Genomic DNA, 15607 nt, shown 5'->3' with positions numbered 1-15607 from the left:
CAAGGAGTGCAAATAGCTTTTCTTTTTGTAGGAATGAACTTCTTGACATGTTTTTTTCTTCTGAGACAAATCACCTTCTTTTCACAGTGTAGATTTAACTTTGTAGCTTGCACACATTGCAGTTACCATTCATCAGTGGGAAAGACTTGACAGAATGGAAGGAACACATACAATAGGAATATTTTTAGCCTTGCTGCATTCACAAATGTAAATAGCTATTTCTGTACTTGTTTGATGTGAACATTCTGGCTTTTACTATTGTTTTTGTAAAAGGAACGTATTTCCGTATGCAAAGGAAGTAGTTGGAAATTCAGATTTTATTTAACTTTTCTTAAGTAGTTGACTGCTTGCTTCCTTAGAATTTTCCTTATCTTACCTCTGATTTAATACACATACTTTTGATGACTCCTTTAAATCTGATTATGATACATTGCTATAACTAGACTTTCAACAATTACAGACTTTTGCGAGTGATACTACTAAGTGGACAATAAAATTTTACTGGACTGATACCATGTTTTAAACCTGTTTATATGGCCTAGAAAGCTTCAGGGTTCAAAATTGGTTTTACTATTATTTAAATTAGATTTAACTTTACATATAGTTGATTGGTACAGAAATTGCCTGATATTAAAATATAGTCATTTCAAATTAAAATCAAGCCAGCGCTATGTGTGGTTTTGAATAACTGTTGCCTGAAATGGCAACCTTATATATTTCCAGGAACTGTCACTGCTATAAGGTTATGGAGGTTTCATGTAACATTTCAGAATTAATAAAGCTGTGCATGTCTAATTCATGATAATATTTCACAGAATGTCAAAGGAGGAAAACATAAAATTCAATAACTGCACTGAAACCCTGGTGCGTTTGCCTTGATGGCGAGCATGCCTGGTTTAGCATTCCTGAGCCAACAGGGAAAACTCAAAGAAGCTATTGCAGTAGTACATGAAACCACTGGACTTAGAGAAATTCCATGCTTTCTGGTTTTTAATGTCTTCCTCCTCCCCATCTTTTTTAAACCCTAGTTTTCGTTCTATGGGAACCTGTCTCCAAGGAGGTCGCTGTACCGCACGCTCTCTGATGAGAGCATATGCAGCAACAGGAGGGGGTCCTCCTTCGGCAGTTCCCGAAGTTCCATCCTTGACCAAGCCCTGCCCAACGACATTCTTTTCAGCACCACGCCGCCCTACCACAGCACACTGCCTCCGAGGACCCAGCCGGCGCCCAGCATGGGGAGCCTGAGAAGTAAGTGAGGGGCTCGGCCGTGCCCCGCAGCTCTGAGGTTGGGCCGGTGGGACAGCGCCTGCCTCGGTGGGCCCTTCAGATGGGGCATCTCCAGCAACGTTCTGGGGTTTGCTTTTCGGCTTTTTTTAAATATATATCATTTGGTGGTGTCTTTTTTTTTTCTTTTAAGTAATTTTAAAACATAAACGCCCCAGAGTGGATATTTCAAGAAAGTAAGACTACACTATTTTGAAGGAAATTGAAAAACCTGTATTAGACATTTTTATCAAGTCCAACAGTGACTTCTATATCATATCTCAGCTGTTGTATCTATAAAGGAAAAGATGCCTGAAGCCTTATGTTTTTAAAAGAAAACTGTGGTGTGAGGGGTGGGTTTTCTGGTGGACAACAGGCGAGCAGGAAAGTTGGTTTTCTAGCCTCTGTTTCCTCTTGAAGTTCAGTACTCGGTGATGGCAGAGGTGACGGGTGGGCATCGGGAGACCTGAGCCCTGAACTTGGCCTTATGTACTTGTGCAGGTGGTTTGTGTTCTTGTGTCTCAGCTTATTCCAGTTCACTAATCACAGGTAAACCTCGTGATTTCTAGATGATTTTCCTTGAAATCCTTAAAATCTCCGATTTTTACATAGCACCAGTTCTTTATTAATGTGTCAGTTTTTAAAGGAATTTTTTAATTAGCTGTATTTCCTTTATTTATAGTTTATTTCTGTTGTACAGAACAAATGGGACTTTAATCAGAAATATATTCACTGTCAAGTATTTTTTACTTCATCATAGAAATCATTATCTTTAGAACCAATTTAAACTTTATAATGCACATAGAGGTCCCAGGCTAAATGAAATTAAAGTTCTAATAATGTTTCTAATGTTTAACATAATTGGAAATGAACCTTGTCTCATAAGATTCTTAATCTATTTCTTTAAGTAACATAATAACTTGCCTGTTATAAAGGGTCTATTTACCTAAATTGAAGAAACCTTTAAACTCCTTCTTGACAGCCATATGAAAGGTCAAGCAAACGTATTCTAATTTTCTATTAATAATATTTTCTAACTGTTTTCCCTTTTTTATAAATAGGTGATTTTAATGTCCTCCTAAAAGCTTTTGTAAAACCGATAGAACTCTATTTCCCTCTAAAGATTTCATTTACAGTGCTCAAAGTGTGCTTGTGAAATCTCTATGGTATATGTGCTAATACAGGTTTTATTAACACATTTTACCTTTTATTTTGCTTCAATGTGAAAGATATATATTCTTTTTTTTTTTTTTTAGCTTCACTTTTTACAAAATAGACTTTACTTTTTAGAGCAGTTTAAGGTTCACAGCAAAATTGAGTAGAAAGTAGAGAGATTTTCCATGTCACCGCCTGCCACGGATTTCCACTTCCCCACTATCAACATCCCCCCAGAATTACAGTCAGTGAACCTACACTGACAGGTTATTAACACCCAAAGTTCGTAGTTTGCATTTTAGGTTGCTTTTGTTGTATATTTTATGGGTTTGGACAGATGTATACTGACATGTACCTCCCATTACAGTATCATGCAGAGTAGTTCCACTGCCCTAAAACTCCTCTGTGCTCTGCGTGTTCCTCCCTCCCTCCCATCTAACCCCAGGCAGCCACTGATCTGTGGCTGTGTCCGTGATTTTGCCTTTTCCAGAATGTCGTACAGTTGGAATTATACAGTGTGTGGCCTTTTCAGACTGACCTCTTCCACTTAGTAATAAGCATGTGAGTTTCTTCCATGTCTTCTCATGGCTCAATAGCTCAGTGCTTTTTAAAGCTGAATAATACTCCATTATCTGGATGTACCACAGTTTATTTAATCTATTCATGTGCTAGAGGACTGTATCCTTTTTTAATATGTTCAAAGGCACAATTAGGAAACAGGCAGAATGCACTGTTTACTATTCTAGTTAAAAACTACCTTTTTTGTCTTCATTGTTTATTTCTCTAGGAAAAGCAGTAAGAGTTGCCCTTGCCATTTGCTATTCTTTAATAAAACCTTTTTATTTGCTGATACACGTCCCCTCCTGTTCTATACTTAACAAACTACTCAGAAAAAATTCTCTAGGTTTGATGGGTGAGCTCACAAAATGTAAATAATGGAGCTAGAAATAATTTGTATTGATGTCTGTTCCCCTCAAAACTTTGGATTTCTTCCACCACCACCCGTCCCCTGCCCATGGAGAGTTTAAGCTTCAAAGACCTAGTTGTTTGGAGGATGGAGTTCCTGGGCCCTCTGACTATGGCAGTCACCTATGTGATTACAGATGCTCCTTGATTTACGACTGGGCTACATCCCAGTAAACCCATTGTAAGTTGAAAATGTCTTAAGTTGAAAATGCATTTAGTACCCCTAACCTACCGAGCATCATAGCTCAGCCTAGCCTACCTTAAACGGGCTCAGGACACTTAGCCTACAATTGGGCAGAATCATCTGGCAGCACAGTACACTGTGTAGTATCTAGTTGTTTACTCTCATGATTGAGTGGCTGACTGGGAGCTTTTTAGAGCTGTGGGATCGCTGCTGCTACCCAGCATTACGGAGGAAAAGTATTGTACCTCATATCACTGGCCTGCGAAATGTTCAGAAGTCAAAATTTGAACTGTGATTTCTGCTAAGTGTGTATTGCTTTCGCACTATTAAAATCTACTCAAGCCAGATTTCAATCACTCGTCCCTTTCTGTGGCTTCTGGTCATTCCGCAGACACTCTCTAAGAAGACTACTCTTTACGAGCAGTTTGACAGTCTGAAACTGGAACAGCCCAGCAAGCTGAAATGTGAGTGCTAATACCCAGAAGATATCTTTGAGTGAGAAATGAGGACTATTTGAAGTTACTCGGTAGTTTTCTCTTAGTTTGTCAGAGAGACGTAGCTTCACGTTAAATCTTGGAATGGAGGTTGGTTCTGGATAGTTTTAAATAGCTGCAGAGATAGAGTTAAGCAAAAAACTTGGAAGGCACACATATTCTTCTTTTAAACTTTAAAACTAGAGCATTCCTAGGGAGCGTCTTATCTTCTAAGAGAGAATCTTTCACCAGTAGAGACGCATTCAGATCCAGATCATAATTTGGAGGGAAGGTAGCAAGGGCAGAGCCAGCAGCAGCCCACCTCGTCACGGTGAATACTGGAAGGCCTGATCTCTGCACCTTTTCTCCATGTAGTTATTATGGTCACAGGCTTCTCTTTCAGATATTTTTAGCTTTTGCAAATCCTAGATTTGAACCTGTCTTGAAATCTTTATTCTCTTGAGACTGATCTTAATCCAGTGTTGTGAGACAGATACTTAAACTCATTTTGCATGTAATTCATCATCATGATTCATGTATATTTCTTTTGAGGTTCCTGAAATGTGCCGTATTTTTATGTCTTCAGCTAGGAGGTGTACAAATACCACCTGATTCAGAAATTGAAACTATTTCTGAAATGTTTCCGTGTTGCTCTTAGGGCCTTTGACTTTATCACTGGTGGATTGCAGAAGAAAATTTCTTTAATCGCCCAGGTGGGGAGGAAAAAAAAGAAGAGTGGCCATTTGGACACAGTTCACAGGCCAGATAACCGGTGACATTGAAAAGCAGTCACAGTTTCCTTTTCCTCCTTGACAGATGGGACACCTGGGTTCATTCGGCATAATCGCAAGCATTGGCAGGCTCACAGGTTTAAAGAGAATTCCTGGGTTTTTATGGAGGGGAGATCAAAACTCTCCAAGGAATGATGAAATCTTCCTATGGGAAGAGACTAATGAGAGTTCTTAAGTTTCCAAAAAAGAGAAAAAAAAACTAGAATTATTAGCTTATATGTGGTCCCAGGTCCTATAGTTCTGACCTGTGCACCTCATAAAGGATGACCCTTAAAGTTAAAGGGGGATTTAGGGGTAGAATAAATAAAAAGAACTAGTATTTTACTTATAATTTAATACTTGCACGAGTTGCTACAGACCCCAGGTGTAGACCCGACGGTCTTGTGCTGCAGGTGATAAGGGCTACCCACCGCGGGAAGAACAGTCCGTGCCAAGGCTGGCATTTCAGGTGTCCATGACCCTCAACGGCATGGTTTCGACTATTCAATGTGACATTCCTTCTCTTTTCTCAAGTGTCTTCAATATTCCCTGTAATCAATATCTGTTGGTTTCTGGGGAGTAACCAACCAGAAGGTGGTTTCCTTGTGAAACCACCAGGAAATGCTGTCAGGAAGGCTCCTTGGCATTTATAATAAAAGTCGTACTCAGTAAAGATGGTTACTGCAATTTCATATTTGGGTAAACAGCTGGGAAGCCACGAGATCAATGTCCTAGGCCAGAGAGCAGGTCCCCAGGCAGCGGTGCCTCGGCAGTAGCCACCTTCCAGAATCCACGAGTCTCTTGACAGGCCTGAGTTAGGTCCCTGGGCGTCGTGAGCAATAACAATTGAGGAGTGTCCTCAAGAGGTAAAGTAGAATAGCTCTACCCGCTGTGCCCCTGAAATGCTTTTAGACAGCAGGCCTCTCCTCCCTCCCGTTTCTCAACTTATTCTGAGAACTCCCAGAAATATTATGCATATGAAATAATCTGTTACTATTAATATTATTTTCTACTCAGTGTCTCACCTTATCTGGCATAAGTATGTGGTGATATGTGCAGTGTCAGTTCAGGTTTCCAGTGGGAAACACTCTGTGAGGAGCTTCATGTTATCCCCGGAGGTCTCCGTGCTTGATGTGGGAACCTGCGAATGTGCCCCCTGACCTTGTGTCACCCGCTTTCCTGGGCTTCCCGGGGAGTACACCCGTCATCACCCAACAGAAGGGGTCACTTTCTTTTCTTCATTGGCCAGAAGAGTGGTGTGGGCTCCTCTGGATTTGAAATAACAGATTTTGATCCCCAAGGCAAGTGGTACCTTTTCTATAAAATCGTAAAACTCAGGAGACGATAGTTACAGCCAGTGTGGCATCGCAGAGCACAGGTAATCACTCACTCTTGCTTCCGTCAGGTCTGCACCACAGACACCTTATCCAAACCCCTGTCATCCCACCACCACCACCAAGTTCATCTGCTTATCGAGGGCAGAACCTGTGCCTTACTGGTTCTATCTCTAAGTGCTGTTGTAGTACCTGGCATTTCTTAGAATATAGTAGATGCTCAGTAAATGTCATCTGGGTGATGGTAGTAGTGATAAAAATATTGTAAAGAATTTTTACTGGTTTAGAGTCTCAAAAATACAAAAAAAAAATGGGTGGTAATTGTTTTTCTAATTATATGATTTTTCCAACCAATAGAATTTTAGAAATTTAGGTGCTTTTTATTTTGATTATTTAGGAAGAAATAAAGGTGGCTCTTAATTCATCTAAGGAGCCTGCCATTGACATAGGGCTCTTCCTGCTTACTGAAAGATGACATATTTACATTTAAATCTGTACTTTTTCAGAGCTTTAATCCCAGAACTGTGCCCTTCACCAAGCAGGTCCTCATCATTTGGGTCTCAGCCGAGTGTCCCCTCCTTGGACAGGCTTTCCCCAAACATGCCATCAAGCTATGCCATCACATCAGTGTTTTATTTTCTGCAAATAACATCACTACTTGTATTTTCTTGTTTGTTTATTGCCTCTTTCCTTCGTGATGTAAAGCTTCGTCAGAGCTGAGCCTTGTCTGTGTTGCCTACTGTTGTGCCCCGTCAGTGGCAGGCAGTGCTCACTCATCACATCCATCATGGGCAGAGCGGGCAGTGGACGGCGCTCAGATAAACTCTAGAGGAGAGGAGACCTGTAATCTACCAGCCTTCTTTGCCAGTTCAGCAGTATCGAATAGATGAAAGTCCCATTCACAACTGGAGGAGGAGGGACAGTAACTTCTAATAAAGAAGAGACATCACAAACTGTGTTCTTCCTTTTGCTCCCTGGTTCTCCGTAAAAATTGGAGGTGGTGAGCAACATTGCCTCGACTTGCATTTGGTTGTGAAATGGACACCCTGAGAACTTCTGATGCCAAAGCCATCAGTGCCATTTATCACGTGGTCTCTGCATGCATTGTGTACAGGACGGTGGGCAGAGACCTTTGGAGCTGGGTGGCTGGGCTGCTGTGTGGACAGGTGGGTCTGCTCACTTACTCTGGGCATCTCAGCCTCTCAGCCACCAAGATTCAGATTTGTTCCTTGGCAAAATTACGAATGGGCGATTATCGTGGAACTTTGGGGTGCTTAGGAATAGTCAAAGCTTTTATTACTTAACCCAAGACTGTCAGGAAATTACTCCATCAAGTATTTGGGGAAGATGTCTCTTTGAGCACACAGCTGCAAGAGGGACAAGGGGAGACAGAGCAAGGGACATTGGCTTCACACCCCATCTTCTGAGTTGGGGGACCAGCCACTGCCCCCTCTATTTCTCATTGCGTTTTACCCCTCTTGTCCCCTCCAACATTTTCTCTGTCTACCTACTCCTAGTAGAGCCACTAAGGACCTTGTTTGGTGGTGGTAGGGAGCAAAGTAGACAGCACACAGAATGTGCATTAGGTTTGATTTTAGGCTTCAAGAATACCAAAGCTGAGGCCGGGCGCGGTGGCTCACGCCTGTAATCCTAGCACTCTGGGAGGCCGAGGCGGGTGGATCGCTCAAGGTCAGGAGTTCGAGACCAGCCTGAGCAAGAGCGAGACCCTGTCTCTACTAAAAATAGAAAAAAATTATATGGACAACTAAAAATATATATATAGAAAAATTAGTCGGGCATAGTGGCGCATGCCTGTAGTCCCAGCTACTCGGGAGGCTGAGGCAGGAGGATCGCTTGAGCCCAGGAGTTTGAGGTTGCTGTGAGCTAGGCTGACGCCACGGCACTCACTCTAGCCTGGGCAACAAAGTGAGACTCTGTCTCAAAAAAAAAAAAAAAAGAATACCAAAGCTGGAGTGATGGATTATTCCTTTATAAAGGCAAAGAAAACCAACCAGTTGGCATTTCTTAGTAAAACTGATGAACAGAATGTACTAAGTTTCCATTCCATTCTCTGATGTTTCCCTCTACAGTGAGGGAAGGAGAGGGGAGTGCACCAGTGGGCCCCGGTCCCAGCCAGCCTGGCCTCTGCACCCCTCATGGAACTGTACCACTCTTGCACAAGCTCCTGAAGAGCTTGGCCACATGGAAATCTAGTGGCAAAAGTAATTGCCACCTAGTTGTCTAATTTTTTTATACTTAGTGTAGAAAGCCTGCCTTGAGCAATGCAGCATGTGTGTTGGAGAGACAGAGGGAAGTGATTTGTAAGTGAATGAAGTTCCCTGGGCTTCCTTACATTTCTGCTTGAGGGTTGAATCTTAAACTTCTGGTCAAAGACGGCACCTGAGAGCCAGTCCAGCACAGTCTCTGGTCAGCATGGAGAGAGGCTGCTCCTGTGCCTTCCTCCTTCCCAGGTCCTGCGTGGCCGCTTCCATCCGGTCCTAGTTTATGCGTTGGCAAAGACTGAGCATGTCACATGTAGAACAAATAGAACAAGCAAGAACCATTGTTGTTTCAAAGAAGAGTACGTGGAGAAGGAAGGGTTGTGGAAATGATGTGGACAATATATCTGTTACTGGGTTCCCTTCAAAATAGAGGCTGGGAATAAATCAGTGCAACCTTACCCCATCTTCTAAAGGTCATAGCATTGAAAATGGGGGCCTGGTTGGCTTAACTATAACCGTTAGAGGTCTGTTAAGAGATGCATTTATCAAGGATGTAAAAAGTCTGTTGGTCTCCCGTAAGGCCAAATTTAGAAATGCTATCTGTCTTAGTCCAGATGCCAGCATTTCACGGCTACCCAAAATGATGTGGGAACAAAAAAAATTACAGGTGCATTTGGTTAATTATGCCCTTTACTTAACTTAATTGCAGGCTCAGACAGCCAGGTGGTCATTATTTTGATTGGTCTAATTAGTCAGATGTGTTCACAAGCAGCTGCATGCAGTATTCTGGGCAGGTTCAGAAAAGGCACATTAAAGAAAGTCCAATTGAAGCCTTTTCAGAACTTGTTCTCAGATGCATAATGAGTTCTTAACTAGCGTTATTAATGACATAAACACTTAAAGTACCATGATGAGAGTTTAAGGAGAAAAAGAAATGGAAAATGTCCATTTGTAGCCGAAGGACAACTGTCAAACATTGATTGCAGGATGGGCGAGTGGTTTCTGGTTCAGCCATTGATCTAACCATCTTATTAAGTCAGAAAATTAATCCAACCACCATTTTTGTGCATAGCATATGAAATAATGTCCCCTCTTTCATCTGTTAATAAAAACAAAGTTAGTCTTACTGCATTTTTATAATAAGTTGGCATTGGAGGCATCTCAAATGTGCAGTGCTCAGCTTAGATAACTGTGTTCCTCAGTAAGCTCTTTAAATCATCAGGATAGAGATTGCTCCAAACCTTTTGTACAGCAGTGTAAAGCCTGCAACACTTTTAAAAAGGGGAAAGTCTCCCCTGAAAAAAACAGGAATTTATCGTGCAGTAGTCAGACGGGGATGTACTCAAAAGAAGCCTTCCCAGGGCCGGGCGCGGTGGCTCACGCCTGTAATCCTAGCACTCTGGGAGGCCGAGGCGGGTGGATCACTCAAGGTCAGGAGTTAGAGACCAGCCTGAGCGAGACCCCGTCTCTACTAAAAAATAGAAAGACATTATATGGACAACTAAAAATCTATATAAAAAAATTAGCCGGGCATAGTGGCGCATGCCTGTAGTCCCAGCTACTTGGGAGGCTGAGGCAGTAGGATCGCTTAAGCCGAGGAGTCTGAGGTTGCTGTGAGCTAAGCTGACGCCACGGCACTCACTCTAGCCTGGGCAACAAAGTGAGACTCTGTCTCAACAAAAAAAAAAAAAAAAAAAAGAAAAGCCTTCCCAGGAGAAAATCTTTGTGTGATTATGATCCTGTCAAAGGCTTGATTCGCGTCTCCCTGCCACACAGTCCTTACGAGGTCCTGGCTGACCTCAATTAGTTTAGACGTGGCTGCTTTTTCCAGACTTCCGTTTTTCCACCTGTATGTGCTTTGGGTAATTGCAGCATGTTTTCTTTTCTCATTGAGAGCAGGAAAAGTTTCCTTGGCTACTTTGGGAGGGAACAGTGGTGCCCGTGCTCTGACTGACTGACTCTGGGAGGGGACGGCGGTGCCTGTGCTCTTGACTGACTGATGCTCTGGTTTTGTTTCTGTTTAGATGAGTTCTGGTTCTCCGATGGGTCCCTATCGGATAAGTCCAAGTGCGCAGATCCTGGCCTGATGCCCCTTCCGGACACAGCCACAGGATTAGATTGGTCCCACCTCGTGGACGCTGCACGGGCTTTTGAAGGTAAAGACTCGCCACCACCAGGCCTCATCCCTTACCCTGGGGGGGGTCTTTCCTGCAGGGCCTGTGCAGCATTTTAGGGAAGGTGTCTCTGTCTTAGATGGTCCAGTTCCAGTTTTGGGTGGCCTGCCATTGTTGTACGATGGAAACAAGCCAGGAAGGGCCTGGGCTATGACTGTGGATTCTTCGTTTAGTAAGATGAGCACCAGGCAGGGACCCAGAACCTGAATTCTAGTTCAGGCACCGGGACTAGCCATTTGTCCCCTTTGACCTCTGTTTTCGTATCTGACAAGTAGAGGTGATCTTACAGGATACGCGTTGTGTCTTCCCTCACAGTGTAGGGAGAGGCCCTTCTGGAGGTCAGAGCTGCTGGACTTGGCCAGATGAGCACGGGGTGGGGGCCTAGAGACCTGACACGAACACAGACTCTGGCGTGATTGCTGGACCCTCACAGCCGGTCCACCCATCCGGGCCTCAGTTTCCTTCTCTATAAATGTAGGTGGGTTTAGAGAAGCCAGTCTCTAAGGTCCCTTCCAGCTATCACACTGTGTTCTGTCACTTTTGTTGTGACTATTAGAAGGTTGAAGCTCCCCTTAGGGGACACCTTTTTTCCAACTTGCTGTTGGGTAGACCTAGCAAGGAAGACGAGCAAGGAAGACGCTTGCTTCCTGGCATCCTCAGGACCTCACAGGTCGTCCAGTGTAAACCACTGGCCCCCAGGATCATGACTTTGACCTTTTGCCTTTTGCTGCTGCATTTGTTCAGTGTGTTTTCGTGATGGCAGGTCCTGCCCCTGGGTACCTGGCAGCTGACAAAGGAGGCAGGGTCATTTTAGCAGGGGCTGTTTTATCACCTGCCCTCTCTGAGACTCTCCTGGTGTAACTGAGTCACAGCATGCTGGTGGCACTCAAGTCCACTGCAGCCCCTCAGGCCTGGGGCCTCTTCTCTCTCACTCCCCTTCCTATTCTCCTCAGTCTCTGCCAGCTCAGCCCCCAGCACCCCGTGACATCAGGCCTCAGGAAGCAAAATCCGGTTCTTTTCCCAGTCGGGCAGGTGCGTTTTGAAGTCAGGCCGTGGAAGAGCAAGGTCTGCTGCTTTCACGCCCCTTCCCTCGGTTAGAGAAGCCTGCCTGTGGCTTTGCTCTAACCAGTTGGTGTCAGTGCCCCTGGTCCTGAGCATCTGTGGGGAGGAGTTGGAGTCACCCTCAAGTTAATTCAGACACCAGGGAAGGAGGTAAAAAGAAACCTGTAAAAGGAAGAAACATCTGCAACATGAATGTGTTCCCTTGTTAGAAGGAGCGAGACTGCTTTTGGGTTCCGTGCTTCACAAAGCACTCACTCCTTGTAGAAATTTCCGAATGCCCCTGTCTGCTGGTGGTGAGGCCCTCATTCTCTCATGTTAACAGAAATTAGTTAAACGTTGTAGAAGCCCCAGGCTGTGGCCCAGTGGTTTCCTGGGCTCTCCGTGCTTCTAGCACTGGCATAGACATGACCCAGCACTCGAGCACAGGAACACTGCCTTCCTCTCTGTCCAAAAGCAACCCCGGCAGCAGATAACAGCATTTTCTCTGGCATGTTCTTTACACACTATATTCTCTCACTGTGACCAGATCTTACTGCCCCTAGGAGCGTGTGAGAGCATCCGTTCCGTCCTCTGTGTACCCCTGCTGTGTAAATACCTGCAGAGCACTTACCACGCTGCGTTCTGCTTCATTCACGTGTCTGTCTCTTCGTATTAGGTGATGAGTTTCTCAGGGGAAGGCTGCTTATTTTATTTGTCAAGCACATATCAAGATAACCAAATGAGAAGAGCTAGTACCCAGAAGTAAATAGGTATTAAATACACATAGTTCTGTGCAGCCTAAAGCTATCCCAACTCTTAGTGTAATTTTGGACCTCTGAGGTCCTTTCACATTTTATACTCATCTTTCAGATTTAAAATAATATTTTATCGCCTTATCTCTATATCCACCCTCATTTGTATCTTTGATTGGTTCCTTTCTACCCCCTTCAGATCATCCTTCAGAATAAAATCACTGCTATAAAATGGATTTTTTCAGAGAGGTAGAGGAAGTGAAATGATGTGTGCAGTAGTTGCTGACTGAATCATCAGTCCAGGCATCTGAGTCATAATCGCAGCTCCACTGCTGGGCTTTGGGCTTTCAGACAGGTCACTTAACTACTTTGACATATACACTTTGTGTGAACACTGTTCCAAGTCCTTCACAAAATTGAATTCACTGAATGTTCACCAATAATTCTCCGGGACACGTGCTTCAGCCTTCTCATCTGTAAAATGAAGAACTTTGCCCAAAGAACCTGTAAGGCTTCTTCTAGTCCTAAGTGTCCAGTTCTATGGTTCTGTTCCCGAGGGAGTATTCCTCAGCTGAAGTAAGAGTGTAGCTTGTAGTTGGCACAAAAGGGAGAAAGTACGACCTGGAGATTCCCTTTAGCCAGGACGTCCAGGTGTATTCGTACCCAAATGAAACAGAGGAGAATGTGGGATTCTGTTTGCCAGAGGAGAAGACTATCTGACCTTAACCCTTGGTAGGTCATCTGACCTTTAACATTCGTAGAAAAAATAATATGGAAAGAGTTAATGCCGTATTTAAAAATTTCAGTAATTTTTGATGCCACTGCATAGGGTAGCGTCCCATGGTGAAACAGTAGTCAGCTTATGAAAATTCAGTTGAGAATTCGCAACTCCTTTGGCTAATCAGATTCTCTTGTATCAGTGTCACTTCTGTTTATATTCCAGCATCCTGCTGCACTCTGAAAGGAGTTGCGTGGTGGTGACAGGGTATGATAATAGGGTCATCTTAGCACTTTAAAGAGAAATGTCTTCTCCTAGATAGTCCAGTTGCCCTGCTCACGACTTTGTTTTTGTACCAGTTTTCAAAGCCATTTCTGAGCTAGAGTAAACATTATGAAGAAAAGATAGCTCTAAAAATGTCCATGTGCTTGTTTATGTCATTGTTACAAACCAATAAAGGCAGTTGAAAATAGCTTACAGAGTTCAGACTGCTCTGGACTAATCCTGCACCCATACTTTGACATAAGCAGTCAGCACATCTGAAAACAACCTTTTGAAAATGGAATCTATCTGCCTGTTGGATTGAGATCCCGTGACCCCTATAAAATCCAATAGTATAATTGATCCCTTGAAGACTTCCCTGCCCCCCATTGATTGACCTCGCTTATGCTGCACGTTTCAGCATGTATGTTCACCTTGGTTTAAGAGCTAAAGTTGACATTGGACACATGAGTTTAAGAATTTAGATTTTACTATACCATTTGAGAATAGAGCAGAGGCACCAAATTAATCTGCCCAATCATGGCTGCTTAAATAGGTTTAAACTCTATTAGTACGAAGAACGTAAGGTAGACAGTATGGTTGTGGGTGAGAGATGCCAGGTGTTCTGTTGCACAAGCAACTCAGTACGTTCTCTCCAAAGAGGAGCAGTGTTTCTAGACCACATTGCTGACCATTGCTGACCACAAGGCAATGAAAATAGATTTAAATAAGAAAAATAGAAAGCAAAGCACAAACTCTAACCATTTGGAACATTGTAAGTATGACTCTAATAATAATTGTGCTGGCAAGAATTAAGGCATATAACAGGAACAATTTTTTTAAATGAGTGATGTTGAAAAATATGCTATTTATTAAATCTGGACTACCACCAGAAAGAGAATAGTTCTTAAAGAAAAATGTTTGAGAAACATTTATTTCAATAGAAAAAGTAAAAATTAACTAAGTATACTTCAAAAAGATTCCACAAAAACTGTGAAAGGAAAACACGAAAGAAAAGAAATGAAAAAAGTTTTAAAAAAACAACTGGCAAATGAAATTTCACTGCAATTTATAAATAAAATCAGTACAGTTTTTCTTTGAATATTGATATACCAATAGCAAATTTGATCCAAAAAATGAAAAGTACAAATGAACCAAATAAGAAAGGAGGTTAAGTTAACATAAGAGGGAGACAGTGGGACTGAAGAGAACTGTCAGGCTCCCTGCAAAGGGCACTGGGCTCTGCCTTAGGCTCAAACCCCAGACCAGCTGCAGTGACTAGTTATTACCTCTAGGTTAGGAAGCCTCTCCCTGACCTGGGTTATGGAGACTTCATGGTCATTTAGGGTCTTGCAGTCCCCTCAATAATGCACATCAGGCCCGCCTGAGCCATAAAATCTAGTTAAGACAAGGCTCTGCCCTTACTCAAGAACTTGGTTACCTGTAAAACCAAGTGTGCAAATGTACAGTACTAGGAATTAGCTATGGAGGCTGAAGGAGACCTGTCAAAGCACAGTCCACGAGATGCAAGCTCACGATACCCTCCTCAGCTCACTGCAGCACATACCCCCTTATGCTTGGCTGACCACAGTTACGGGGCTTTTAATTCACACCGCAATCATTTTTCTGTTTTTATCCTAATGTTATGAGATGATGCACTTGATCACTTAATGTTTTGCAACTGTTTTCGGGCTTCCTGGCTGATTTATTCTGCACAAAATACTGGTGCACCAGCCTAACCTCCACCCCCAGCCTCGTGTGGATCTCAACCCCTCTGCTTTTTCTCATTGCATGGTCTCTGGGTGACATTTTAAGGAGAGAGAGAGAGAAAGAGATTTTAAAAATTCCTGAGGAATGTCAAGCAGCTATATAGGAATAAATCTGGTGAATAGTTATTATTTCTTGCAAGAAAATGAAGGAAACATAAGAAATAGTCAAAAAGGTCAAAGTGTGGAGGGCCTTGAAAAAGTCATCCAAGAATATCCCAAAATCCCAAATATTACCTGAAGCGAGTAAGTTTACAGTTAATTGTTTTTCATAATTTCAAGGAATAATGCTGCCCTTATGTACACTTTTCTTGAAATTCAGAAGTAGCCTTCTTGCATGTTATGATTCTTTTCTGATACACACAGAAAAAAATAATCACAAGACAATCTCAGTCTGTAATGTTGGCGTGAGAAAGCTTAGATGAAATTCAGTAGTAAATTGAAAAGATTATTCATTATTACTGGCAAGAGTTTCGCTGGTTTAATAAAATGCTTTATAATAAGTTATAGTCGGTGAAGGAATTAAAA

At 42.8% G+C, this 15607-nt stretch overlaps 1 protein-coding gene across 2 annotated transcripts in view; it reads left to right on the top strand.

Annotated features, from left to right (window-relative positions):
* The window catches only part of SIPA1L2 (signal induced proliferation associated 1 like 2), a 202938-nt gene that overhangs the window by 174859 nt on the left and 12472 nt on the right, over positions 1-15607 (top strand). For both annotated transcript variants that reach the window (XM_069484692.1, XM_069484690.1), the window contains exons 18-19: positions 1029-1248; positions 10392-10523. In XM_069484692.1, coding sequence (XP_069340793.1) covers positions 1029-1248; positions 10392-10523 — 352 coding nt within the window. The remainder of the gene's footprint in view (positions 1-1028; positions 1249-10391; positions 10524-15607) is intronic.

The sequence above is a fragment of the Eulemur rufifrons genome, chromosome 11 (assembly GCF_041146395.1).
Source record: "Eulemur rufifrons isolate Redbay chromosome 11, OSU_ERuf_1, whole genome shotgun sequence".
Classification (NCBI taxonomy): Eukaryota; Metazoa; Chordata; class Mammalia; order Primates; family Lemuridae; genus Eulemur; species Eulemur rufifrons.
This window is presented reverse-complemented; position numbering and strand designations above follow the sequence as displayed.